This window comes from Pollachius pollachius (assembly GCF_949987615.1).
Source record: "Pollachius pollachius genome assembly, chromosome: 1".
In the NCBI taxonomy this organism is placed as follows: domain Eukaryota; kingdom Metazoa; phylum Chordata; class Actinopteri; order Gadiformes; family Gadidae; genus Pollachius; species Pollachius pollachius.
In genome coordinates, this window is record NC_136934.1 from 34,514,706 (window position 1) to 34,528,827 (window position 14,122).

A 14,122-nucleotide genomic window follows, 5' to 3' on the forward strand; every position below is an offset into this window, starting at 1 on the left:
CTACAATCATGTGTCGTCGTCCCCCTCAACAAACGTGTCTCCCCCCGCCCCCCCCCCTCCCCGGTCAACAACAGTCTCCCCCCCCCCCCCCTAAACAATCGTGTCCCAAACCCCGAAACCCGCCTCCACAGCGGCACACGTGGATACTGTAGGTATAACACGCTATTTTTTACGTTGAAATGCTACGTATCCAGTGTTCATGGAAACGTGCACTGTCAACGTTTTTTCTTGGCGACTGGGTTGCTGGGTTGGTGACACAAACCAGCACCGCAAACTTTCTCTCCCGCTTGAGATGACGTGTTTCTTTATAGTGTAACGACCTCGCCGGTGACATAATCATGTCGAGTCATTAGTTGAAGGTAGTTTTAATGGACCAAAAACCAGGTCACTGAAACCCGTAACATTGTAACAACATTGAAACCAACAGCTGAAAACCGGACCCAAACAAACCCCGGTTACCCCGGCAACACGGTCTCACTCGCGTGCAGGCCCCCACCCTCCTGTTCTTCCAAGGCCCTCCCCCAGCTGACCTAATGATTCGCCCCACACGCTGTTTGACAAGAATAACATTACAATACATGCACATAGAACAACTGGCATAACGGACAACGAAATATAATGTAACACATAACACACAAACTATTTAACTGTCCCAGGGTCGCTACAATAGATTCATGGGTCTGATTCGCCGATTTCCCATGCTGATATCCCGAAAGATTCTCGGGCATCTTCGACAATTTGGCTATAGATTGTCTCATTACACGCTAAATAATATAATTATAGCCTAATTATATATATAGGTTTTGGCATAAACATAACTAGGGTGCACTGTACTATCTGCGCACACCCTTTCTGAAGCCTCTCTCTCGCTCTCTCTCTCTCTCTCTGTACCTCCAGCTCTCTCTTTCTCTCTCTCTCGTAGCGTTTTGTGGAGAACGTTAATTGTCTTAGAACACTCCCATTCAGAATGCATTGGTTTACATTTCGTTTTGTGTAACACGCAAAAAGTCGGACTATCGTGCTCGGGAACACGCTTCAATAGATTAACGTTCGTGCGCAGGAGCACGCAATGGCGTGATACCGGGTTGTGTCCTTCCATAGGGAGTCGCCCAATCGCCCAGTGGAACAAACCGCCCCTGACTATAGCACCAATGTAGAAATATGCTGCTTCATACACATTCAGTTACTCTAAGGGCGCACTCACACTAGACCATCTGTACCGTGCCCAAGTACGTTTGACACCTGTACCGTACTCAAGTATGATTGGAACTGTCCTTACGAGGCTTTTGCCGGGATAAAAAACAAGTGGGCAGCAAAATAAAGAATATGTTGGCGTTTTTGCACTTGTAAATAGTTTATCACGTTTGTAGCCTACAATCAGACGTGAACTTATTATTGCATGCGGGTGTCTTCATTCATAAAAAAATTTAAACATTTGCGAATTATTCTAAAGAGTCTAGCCTCTGTGCGCAGCCCCGCCTTCTCCAGTGTACCAAGAAAGCCCGCGCCGTGACGAACGGGGGATTTATTGATTAGATTAAAAACTCAACTTCACTATCGCACCAACGTGAACTCACTCAAGAACCGCTTGCCCCCATGTTTATTGTTTAATGGGGTCGCGTGGACTATACGTCATCCAGCTCTGGTTGTGTAGCCGTGCGTGTGTGCGTGTCGGCTCATAAGCATCTGTACCGTGGCCTGAGCACACCTCTCCGAAGTGTGCTCAGGCCACGGAATTGAACTGTACTTGAGTACGGTTGGCGTGCTCACACTAGCCAAACGATCTAGACTTTAGGGCCGCAGAGGTGTCAAACGGACTTGGGCACGGTACAGATGGCCTAGTGTGAGTGCGCCCTAAGGTTATTATAAAATAAATATTATGTATTGCAGCTTGTAGTAAATGAAAATAGATTATAATAATCATTGGATGTAGCGAAAATGATAATGTCTTAAATGTATCGCAATGATCCATTATGTCCTTTTGGACAGATCCATTGTTTAACGTGTGTGTGTACGTGTCATCAGTCTCTGCTATAAATGCTACAGTGGAGACGGTATCTAAGTCCTATCCATGCTGCGGATTCCCAGAGATCAAGGTTGATGACCTTGAAGGCTGTGAACAGACTTGGCGATCAGCGAAAACGGTGTAATATATAATAACATATTCAAAATAAAATGCATTGATAAATAACATTCATATTTAAAATGAATCTTTATTAATTAATATTTATGAATTACATTAATTTCAGAACATCGCTGACTATCATCCGGACCAGCTGGCCCATCCTCCTGAGTGTCAGGCTCCCTGCACCAACGTTTCCTCAGGGAAGATCAGCATGGACAGATGTCCTAATGTCACACTCAAAACGGTTTGCCTGGTATGTTAACACCTAGAATCACCTGCAACCTAGAATGATATAGTAGCCTAAACTTCTCATGTTGTTAATGCAATGCAGCTACATTTCTACTACTCTGAAAGTCTGTATATAAGGGATCCAACCCGGTATCACGCGATTTCGTGCTCATGCTCAAAAACGTTAAGCTATTGAATTGTGTCCCAGAGCACGATTGTCCGACTTTTTTCGTGCGACACAGAACGAAAGGTAAACCAATGCATTTTGATGGGAGCGTTTCTCTGACTTTTTCATGCTACATAGAACAAAATGTAAACCCATGCATTTTGAATGGGAGCGTTTCTCAGAAATATATATATATGTATATATATACACACACACACACACACACACACACACACACACACACACACACACACACACACACACACACACACACACACACACCCTCATCAGTTACTTGGCTTCTCAGTGCATCAGTGTCTCTCTCTATGGCTCCCTCTCTCACCTTTCCACTGTTTCGGCCGGGGTTTACGATTTTTTAAAAACAAAAAATGAATCTATTGAATGGTCTATTAAATTCAAGATGAGTCGGTGAGAATAGGGATATAGTGTCATACCGTCAGTATGAATTTCATTCATAGAATTTCAGAAGTGGATGGTCAATGGTCAGATACAGCTCTCGTTATAAAGAGAATTTATATTGATTTAAGTTTATTAAATTTATATTGAAAATAAAGGCTACATGGTATACTTATAACAATTTTAATATAGTTAACTTATGTACGTGTAATGAGACAATGAGATGATGTAGTTGTGGGCCAGCAAAGGCTGAATTTGCAGTATAACTAAGTTGGTCCCCAGCGGAAAACGCAGTACTTTTACAACAAAAGCGGCTCTAAACATGTGACATGCCTACGTTCTTTTGGCCTATACTTTTCAATAGGCCTGCGTCCACGTGTTTGCTATGGTGGTTGCCATCGCCTTCCCCCCGCCCTCTCCAACAGTTATCGTACATATCCATATGCACTTGTTTACGAACAATGACCATTATTTCATTTTATGTAACATGCCCTCATACATCCTGTATTTAATACATGAACATGTTATACGAACACAATATTCAGAACAACCACCGAACATATTGATTCTAGATTCCTGTGATAGGATTGCGACGCTGTGATGAGGAACATTAATGTGCGCAATGTAAGCACCGTTCACGTTGCAAACAACTTTATGAGTTCCTATTAAAGTGTCATTTACACAAACCTATGAAGATGTATCACCTTAATAGTGCACTTGATTAATTTACAAATTTAAAGATAAATATTTTAGCAGGCTTTTACTCCAAACAATAGCTCTGCTCCAAACCACAGCTCACCCATTGCCATAACAACGTTAAGTGCAGCAACTGAGCTGCATGAATTGTGTTGTTTTTGTCGTAAACTAGGTTCCACTGGCTAGGAAATAAACAGATATTCCAAGGTGTCCTTCAAAAGACACCTTGGAATATCTTTCTATTTTCCTTTCTGTAATCAATGTGACTCATTTTTTTTTTTTAAATCACTGTCTGGGGGCTAGATACTCCACTCTGAAAGATGCGCATGGACAGATTTGGTAGTGACACAGCCGATAACCTGTTCGTGAAAGCAAAACACCCATGCATGACATACAGATGTCAGATACGGAATCTCAACTTTACACCAACATTTGACAACAGGGGGCACTTTACAATCCCTCAACCTCATAATAGCCGAACCAAACACCCACTAGTAAGCTATGTGTTCATTCAGACATTCCGAGTTTTCAACTATTTTGAATATTTTTTACACGCAATACATCACTTGATGTCCTTCTCATCTGCGGTATTCTCTAATGTTCGTCAACATTCCTTCCAGATGGACACAAAGGCAAGACATTACTTACTGTGTCTTGATGCGTTTTGTACAGACGGGGCGGCGCTTTGTCCTTGGATACCAGGGTGTCCGGTTAGATATGGATGGCCAAAATAACCTAACAAACACACCACATATACAGTACAGATATAGGCACACGTTAAGGCCCATGGTGAAGACATGTCCCAATGTTAGGGGCCTTCAGATGCTCACACAATGCACACACTCATTCAAATCTATAAGACATATTAAAGACATACTAAAGACATATTTCTGCCTACTAACCTGCCTGCGTGTTTACCTGTCTTCCTGCAAATCTGTATTTTAGTTTATGAAAATGCCTAATGAATGTCATTCATTAGGAATAGGCAATTTAAACTTTTAAGTTGTTAACCCCCCCAAAATATTGAGGTTCAAATCCAGTAATGGGCTACCAGGAGTGTTCGAGTTAAAGACTAGTGATGAATTATGACCTTCATAAGCTTTGTGTTAGAAGGCTTGGCTAGGCCTAGAAGACGAAACGCAATTATTAGATCAGCATTATATCTGCCAATCGGTTGCTTCAAACGAAGAGATTTTGACAAGCAGTTTCATCGGTAGGAGGAGCGACGTAGCTAGCCAGCTTGAGAACCTACCTGCTTTTTAAGGCTGTGGAGCAAAATATGTCTTTCAGCAATTTATACCTTGCTTTATCAATATCTTTAAAGACTAAGCTTTGTGCACATATTGACCCTTCTCGTTTAGTTTGAAAAGATAATTCTACCAGAAGGGGGATATCGCATTTCTTTTTTGAATTAGCCATTTTAGCATGTTCGCTATCATAGGCTCATGCCTTTTGCTCAGGACATCCCACTGATTAATGACGTCATAATATTTCCCTGCTCCAGCAGTGGACAGTGAGCATGACCCCAGATCAATGACAAACATTTGAATATGTTGGAAAAAATAAGTGTTTAAACAACCGTTTATAACTGGCAACAATTTTTGATACGGTCAATTTAAAGACCCTTACCCTGTCATAATTGTATAGAACAGTATATCACGGTTGAATATTGGACCCTACCAACCCTATCATAGAGACTTGTACGCTTCATATAGACTGTTTTGTTAATCTGCGTATGAATTCACACTGTAATCCTCTGTGTTTTTATAAGGGTCATCTATATTTGTCCTGGTTATGCGCGCAAACTGGAGCAATTATTTATCTTCATAAAGTGAAAATATACCATCTAGTTCATTCTGTACTGTCGATAATGGATAAAAAAAAAAAATGCCTCGTCAGCGGTTGCCATCTTGGTTGCTTGTGAAAGCGCCCCAACGGTGCTCCTCTGTAAAGTCATCGTATCAAAATTGCCCCATATTAGATAAAGTGATGTGATTGGCTCAACCTGGTCCAGGTCGGCTGTGAATCTGTCTGAACGGGAGGGGCAGGCTCTCCATCAATGTGTTGGTTGGAGAAGAGGCCCTTATGAGGTGGCACCACCACTGCCCTCAGTGATGTGCAGTGTTGGGCAAGTTACTTTAAATTAGTAACTTAGTTACAGTTACTTGTTACTTCTTTCAAAAGTAACTCAGTTACTTTAAGTTACTCGTTACTTTCAAGGTAACTAGTTACTAGGGAAAGTAACTTTTTTTTTCTAAATTATCTTATTTGTATCTTATGTGTTGCCTCCCTAACTGAATAGCTAGGGAGGCTGCCAGTCCTCTGGCTTGCTTACATGTAAGTCCTATCCTACCACAAGCGCAATGCGCCACTAGTGACCTGAACGTGCCATAGCAGTGTAGTAGTGAGTGCAAATGAATGAAATATTTCCATTGTTTCCAACTGTTTCCAACCCTCTACAAAACCCTCTACTAAATAAATAAAAAGTACTTTCAGCCTCACAAACATAGTTAATGTTTAAAAAAAATAATATTTCCTCCACTCTGGCCGTTTAGATAAATAAAACAACTGATGAAATCAATAATGGAGGATAATGTGCTTTAGTAGTCTGTTAGTATGTCTACGTCTATATCAGTCTTTGTCCATACATCTCCATCATTTGTTTAGCTGTGTCTGGGTTATAGACTGTGCAACAGGCTTTGTAAAATCAAGCTTTCGTTGTTCGGCTGGAGTGGCTTCTCCTTTAGCGTCGGCGGAGCTGACGTTAGCAGCATCACCTGTGTTACCTTCAGGGTCTTTTTCAACTAGCTTGGTAGATGCCTGTTGTTTCTGAAGATGTTTCATCAGATTAGAATTGCAAGTTTTTGATGTGGCTAGAGTTTTCGAACCTCCACAAAGAAGACAGGTCACCAAAATATTCCTTATGTCTTTTACTGTCAGAAAGGAAAAATAATGTGCATATTTCCATGAGAAATACAACGCCTGGACCGTCGTCGACTGCCGCCATTGTTTTAATTCATTTACTTGCGCGTCGCTGCGTCACGTGACTCACGTCCGCTTCACGTCCACCACGGAAACTGTAGTTCTGGGTTATGCACGTGAAGTAACGAGTAACGAGCCTGTTTAAATCGCAGTAACGATAACGCGTTACTGATTTTGACAAAGTAATTAGTTACAGTGCTCGTTACCGCAAAAGTAACGTAGTTACTGTAACGCGTTACTTAATAACGCGTTAGTCCCAACACTGGTGATGTGTCAGCAACCATGGGACAGGGTAGGATAGCAAGCGAGACATGACGTATTCAGAAATATTCATGAAGTTAGGCTATTGTGTTACCTATGCATTTAAAGACTGCTACAAACTGTAGCAGGCTCTTGGCTATGGGGTTACCATGCTACCACGTTAAAAGCAACCACACAAGCAGTTTAGTGGTATTTATAAGCTGGTATGTACTTCCGGGGGGGGAGAAAGAGAGAGGTCTATCTTTCTCTCTCTCTCTCTCGTCAGCGGAATAATTCTCCCAGAAGATCACTGTGTTTGCTAGCTGCCCATGTGGCAGCCTGCTCTCCATTTTAACCCAAAGCACTGCCTTCCCTCTTAAAGGAGGAAGTCCATATAAGGTTTTGGGGTGGAGTCTGCCACAAGGCATTATGGTAGGCTTACTAGGCTACAATTGAGACTATCACAGCTGTGATATAATCTTAGAATCATATCGTTTTTACCTTGTTAGAATTGTTGAAATAAAATGTTTTGATTAGTGATGGGTCATTCGCGACCGAATCAATTCGAATGAACGAATCTTTAACAAGAACGAACCGAACTGATTCTTCCCTTTCGTCCGTCCCATTTGTCTCGTTCGTTCTCAGACTCGACTCCTCCCAGACCCACTAGTCGCTGACTCGCTGACTTGCTTTTCGTTCACTGACTGTGAGTGATGAAGAGGGAAGAGGCTTAGTGAGCGAGCGTACGATAATACGATTCAATATCAGTGAAATGGTAAATGCATGCTGTCTTTGTACTTTCTGTTTCATGCCAGATTAATCAAATATTTGAATGTCTCGTCAATCCGTCTCGTTCTTTCCTGGTTCATTCTGATTGATTACCGACTTCCACGATCGTTTGAGAATGAGAACGAGGGAGGAGCTGTATGGAGCCAGTATCCTGCAATAATTGAAACCTGAAAAAAAAAGTTTCAAAGGCTTGCAAGTCTGGGTTTGAAAACTCAACACCTTGTAAAAAAGGTTTTGCAACACTGAAAAAAGAGATTATAGCCTGAGGGGCGGGACCATTTGGCTCTAAACCTATTGGTTGCTCTCTGCTGACATACATTCCAATCACATGTGCCGTTGACCGGGCTGTGCGTGATTGACAGTGCTCTGCCGATGACAAGAATAACAAGCGATCTGCGCGCTTGATTTTGTTTTCCATTTTCTGGAACCATGGCTGGGTACGGAACCCGTAAAGATACACCGGGGAAAATAAATAAAAATTAAACGTTTCTCGTGAGCACGAGAAAGTATCTGGTGCGTACGAGAAAGTAACTGGTGAGCACGAGAAAGTATCTCATGAGCACGGTTAAATATCGTGCGCATATCAATGGCTTTGTGTGTGTGTGTGTGTGTGTGTGTGTGTGTGTGTGTGGGGGGGGGGGGGGGGTGGACGAGCGAGCGATAGCGTGCGTGTCAGTTTAGTGAAGTAATGAACGAGTCCGGTTGTGTGTAAGAATAAAGTACCCAGCCTGTCAAGAATCGGTGGCCGCTTCATTCCGACCTATAAGCAGACCCACTGTCGATAAAAGTGAAGGGTGTTGCCCCCGAGAGAGCATTGGCCCTGGAGAGAACGTCTCGCCTGTGCTCCTCGGTCTGGGAGCCGACAGCAGGAAAGTGTAACTAACCATCTCGAAGTTGGAGGCGGAGCGCAATAGAGTATACGTGATCCAATCATTTCAGATAAAAATAAAGCACATTAATTTGAATGATTTTAGCTTGTATGTGATTTATCGCGGGCTAGGGCACACACAAGCTAAAATCATTCAAATGAATGTGCTATATTTTTATCTCACACTATTGGAGCGCGTATACTCTCTTTTCTCCAACTACGAGATGGTTAGTGTGACTTTTAAGTCGGAATATGGTCGGAATGAAGCGGCCACCGATTCTTGTCAGGCTGGGTAATTTATTCCATGGGCGTCATGGAATAAATTTGGTCTCAGCTTTGGTAGGGACACTTCACAGACAACCCCAAATCACTAGACTGCATCATGCTGAACAATAAATACTCTTATTAAAATAAAATCTAGATTTACATGTGCACTTATTCACATTTAAAGTACACACACACACGCACTGCCAGTGATATGTACACGATACTTTCTTGTTTCTCCCAAAATCACTAGACTGCATCATGCTGAACAATAAATACTTTATTAAAATAAAATATAGATTTACATGTGCACTTATTCACATTTAAAATACACACACACACACACACACACTGCCAGTCATATGCGTACGATACTTTCTCGTGCTCACGAGATACTTTCTCGTGCGCTCGACATACTCTCTCATGCGCATAACATACTTTCTCGTGCGCACCAGATACTTTCTCATGCTTTTTTTATCCCATGTCCCTTTACGGGTTCCGTAGGTTCCGTACCCAGCCATGGTTCCAGAAAATGGAAAACAAAATCAACCGCGCAGGTCGCTTGTTATTCTTGTCATCGGCAGAGCACTGTCAATCACGCACAGCCCGGTCAATGGCACATGTGATTGGAATATACGTCAGCAGAGAGCAACCAATAGGTTTAGAGCCAAATGGTCCCGCCCCCAGGAATGTTGTTTTTTTTCCTTTCAACGATTTCAGACCTTTAACTGTCAAAACGAGTGCGCGACAGAACACTGCCAATAATCACGTGACTCAAAGCTTGCGCCTGTGTGGTCAAATCTCTGAAATTCAGTGCTGAAAAGTCAGTTCTGAAAAAATACATTGCAATGGTGTAAATTTACACCTTTACAAGTTTTTAAAAATAAATATTCAACCTTTCAAAACGTATTTCTCAATGTATGAACACCTGTTTGCAGAATCCAATTTACAAGGTTTCAAAACCGGGAAACAATGAAATACACTGTTAGAACAGTGCCAGATTTGAAACTCTGTAAATGCGCTGGTGACATTTTTTTAAACTTTGAAAATGTGTTGGTGAAAATGATGAAGATAAAATAGAACAAAAAATCATGTTTGCAGACGTTTAAAAAATACTTTCAGGCTATAATCTTTTATTTTTCAGTGTTGCAAAACCTTCTTTACAAGGTGTTGAGTTTTCAAACCCAGACTTACAAGCCTTTGAAACTTTTTTTTTCAGGTTTGAATTATGGCAGGATACTGGCTCCATAGAGCTGAGTCTGACGATTCAGCTGAGAACCGTGCATTCCATGATTCGATTCACCGCTACGCGAAACTCGACTGAACGAACGAATGAACGATTCTGAACGACTCTTCTTGCCGAACTGACCGACGCAAACTTAATCAAGGTAAAGAATCATTGAATCCATCACTAGTTTTGATTACCCTGTCTTACTTTAACAGGACTCGGACGGAAACGTAAGGTTGGACGAGATTACGGATTACACCGCAAACAAGGACAACTGCCCAGTGACTCCAGAAGCGATTGGCAAATCAGTCCCCAACAGCAATCACGATCAGTCACTACGTCATCGTTACTTTGGTAATAATTTATAATAATAGTTTAGTGTATAAACTTTCCATACATATATATGCACGCACAAATGCTACGCTCCAGTAAGAAATGTACATATTTACTATGACTATAGTTTCTACTCATTGAGAACAGCCCATCCATGCTATGAAAATATGCACACAATATTATAAAGGTGCTAAGAGTGTCCACCAAATGTCATATGATATAATATATTATCGATAATAGTTTTATTGTAATGTAATCATATGTCGTTTGTCATCCACTGTAGGCTTGTTAGCTGCTCCCCTGCTGTTCTTTGTTTTCATCGTTCTGGTAATTAAGCTCTACCGTGCAAGAGAAGCAGCGATAATTAACTTCAACCACATCAAGGGTGAACCATGAGTGAAGCTCCATCGACCATGGACCACCAGCCTCTCTTTCTGCTGCACTTTATCTCCTCCCTTCCCCGTGCACGTCTCTGTTTAGAATGTTATAGGAAGGCTGTGAACCTCAGTATGCAAGCTAAAATATCTTAAGTCTTTCATCACGTAAGCAATAGATCAAGAAAATCAAAAACTCCTCCATCACCATTGTACCTGCTATCCGATAAACTATTATATTTATATATTAATATTTATATAATTATAATAATTTAAATGTCTCATATTTAAGAAAGGGAAACGGTTAAATTGAGTAGTAGTTCCCAAATAGTTCCCTTTTGTTAAACGCTAATATTGTTCTTAACTTGAAAGTCAGCAATCAAACAAAATTAAGCGTGCACTCGTCCCATTTTAACCAAAGTTCAACTCTTGTCCGCTGCCATTCTAATAATACCAAAGCGTTCAAGATGTCTAATTTCCACACTACTCTCACTAAACATTAAGAAGGAAGGCTTGGTAAATCGTTTTTGGAACACAGCCCTCCATTCTCCAACAAAATACAATATTTTGCCAAATATGTTTGTGGGGGGACGTGCGACGTCTGGCCTGCAGGGGGAGTATGGAAAGGTTGGGAGCGCACGGGATTGGCCGGGGGGGGGTCGTGACGCTGAGCTAGATCCACCGAAAGACGGCTAAATGGACCTTTTTGTTACCTTTTGATATTTCTGTTCAGTTTGCATCGCAAAATAAACCGATCTCCTGCGGAGAGAACGACAACCCCGCCTGCTCTCATTCTTCGAACCCGTTACACTGGAGCCCAATGTGGGGCCCCGAGAGCAGATAAATGGACCAGTCCCCGTTGGGAAATGTACTCGGGCACCTGGCCCAGATGGCCGAGAGGCAAGGCCAGCTCCACCAGGCACAGAACGAGGTGCTCACGGAGCTGGCCCAGTCCTTTGCCGCCGATCGGGCCATGCTCCATGAGCTCCTCGCCTCCGGCGGACGCGGCGGAGGACCCCGAGGGCCGGGACCCGCAGCCCAGATTCACGTCCCGAAGATGGGGGAGGCCGACGAAGCGGAAGCCTTCCTCGAAACCTTCCAGGGGGTGGCCGAGGTCTCGGGGTGGCCTCGACCGGAGTGGGCGCACCGGCTCCTACCGCTCCTGACCGGAGAGGTGCAGCTCGCGGCCCACAGCCTGCCGGCCGGGGCCCAGCGGGACTACGACGCGATCACCAGGGCCATCCGGGACCGGCTGGGTCTCTACCCCGAGGAACATCGGCGGCGGTTCCGGGCGCTGGCCTTCAGCGAGGGGGACCGACCCTTTGCCCAGCAGCTGAGGGACCAGGCCAAGAGGTGGCTGGTCCCAGACCGGAACACGGCGGAGGACGTGGTCGAGCAGGTGGTCTTGGAAAGATTCGTGGAGGGGCTGCCGGCTCGGACCTCCGCCTGGGTCCGGTACCACCGGCCCGAGAGCCTCGCTGCTGCGGTCGACCTGGCGGAGAGCCACCTGCAGCCACCACCGGCGAGCCAGCGACCGCCGACACCGGGCCCACGTACCGGGGCGGCTGCCCCATGGCGGGAGAGGCCAACCCCGGCACTGAGGGTGAGATGGGGGGGGGGGGGCGGTCCAGAGCGGGCACATGAGTCGCCTTCCACCCCCCTTCCACAGACGGGCGCTCATGCGGCAGGGGAGGGGTGTTGGCGGTGTGGGCGGCCTGGCCACTTCCGGCGGGAGTGCCCCATGATGGAGGTGGGTCAGGTCGTCCACGTCACCGGGGCCCCGTCTCCTCCCCACGGACCCGGCGAGGCGTACCGTATCCCGGTGAGGATACAGCGGGGGACGCACCAGGCGCTGTTGGACTCGGGCTGCATGCAGACCATGATCCACCAGCGCCTGGTGCGGTCCGAGGTATCGGTGGAGGCGTCGAACGTTTCGGTGAGGTGTATACACGGGGATGTGCACGAGTATCCTTTGGTCCCCATCGAAATTCGTTGTGGGGGTAGAAAATATAGGGTGAAGGCGGCGGTTAGTTCGAGCCTCTCGCATCCCCTGATTCTTGGGTTGGATTGGGCGGGGTTCCCACAGGCAGTTAGGGGGACTACGGGGATGCGGACACGACAGGTAGGGATATGTAAGTCATGTGCGGTATTCTGCGCCGAGGCGGGGGCGTCCGACGCTGCTCAGGAATCGGGGGAAGGGGGGGGTCCTCACCCCGAGGTCCCAGCGCCGAGATTCCCACCGGTGGAGGATTTCCCCCTCGAGCAGTCTCGTGACGCCACATTGAGCTCAGCCTACGACCAGGTGATAAGTATTGATGGGAGTCGGGTCCGGCCAGACGCGGCGCTGACTTACCCACACTTTATGGTGGTTAGGGACAGGCTATTTCGGGTGAGTCGTGACACCCAGAGTGAGGAGGTGATCACCCAGTTGCTGGTGCCAAGGAGCCGCCGGGAAATGGTCTTCCAGGCGGCGCATTACAACCCAATGGCGGGCCATTTGGGGTACGAGAAAACACTCAACCGGATAATGGCCCGGTTCTATTGGCCGGGGATTCGGGCGGAAGTGCGCAGGTGGTGCGCATCCTGCCCCGAATGCCAGCTGGTGAATCCCCCGGCCGTCCCCAGGGCTCCCTTACGGCCCCTCCCCCTGGTGGAAGCCCCCTTCGACCGCGTTGGCATGGACATTATCGGGCCATTAGAACGTTCCGCACAAGGGTATCGATTTGTGTTAGTCCTGATCGACTACGCAACCCGATACCCGGAAGCAATTCCGTTGCGCAACATCTCCGCGAAGAGTGTTGCGCAGGCGTTGTTTCATGTCGTATCGCGGGTGGAAATCCCGAAAGAGATTCTCTCTGACCAGGGCACCAATTTCATGTCACGCACGATTAGAGAACTTTACGGGTTGTTGAAGGTCAAGGCCGTCCGCACAAGCGTCTATCACCCAGCCACGGACGGCTTGTGTGAGAGGTTTAACCGGACGTTAAAGTCCATGATCCGCAAGTTCGTACATGAAGATGCTCGAAATTGGCATCAATGGCTAGACCCTCTGTTGTTTGCAGTGCGGGAAGTGCCCCAGGCTTCCACGGGGTTTTCCCCATTTGAGTTACTCTATGGGCGCAAGCCCAGGGGCGTCCTGGACCTCATTTAAGAAAACTGGGAGGAGGGGTCCAGTGACAGCAAAAACGAAATCCAGTACGTCATGGACCTGCGTGCAAAGCTTCACTCACTAGGGGTATTGTCACGTGAGCATTTGCACCGCGCCCAGGAGAGTCAGAGACGCCTGTACGACAGAGGGACTAGATTACGCGATCTCACCCCGGGGGACAAGGTCCTGGTACTGCTGCCCACCTCTAACACCAAATTACTCGCGAAGTGGCAAGGGCCCTTCGTGGTCACGCGGCGAGTCGGG

The 14,122-nt window shown here is 45.6% G+C and overlaps 1 protein-coding gene across 1 annotated transcript in view; it reads left to right on the top strand.

The window, feature by feature from the left end:
* Window positions 1-14,122, top strand: part of LOC307086960 (uncharacterized protein) — a gene marked incomplete at its 3' end in the record, with an annotated part of 39,418 nt that overhangs the window by 20,173 nt on the left and 5,123 nt on the right. The window contains exons 4-7 of the mRNA XM_079752308.1: window positions 2,026-2,144; window positions 2,250-2,378; window positions 10,219-10,357; window positions 10,620-12,460. Coding sequence (XP_079608434.1) covers window positions 11,555-12,460 — 906 coding nt within the window. The 5' untranslated portion in view covers window positions 2,026-2,144; window positions 2,250-2,378; window positions 10,219-10,357; window positions 10,620-11,554. The remainder of the gene's footprint in view (window positions 1-2,025; window positions 2,145-2,249; window positions 2,379-10,218; window positions 10,358-10,619; window positions 12,461-14,122) is intronic.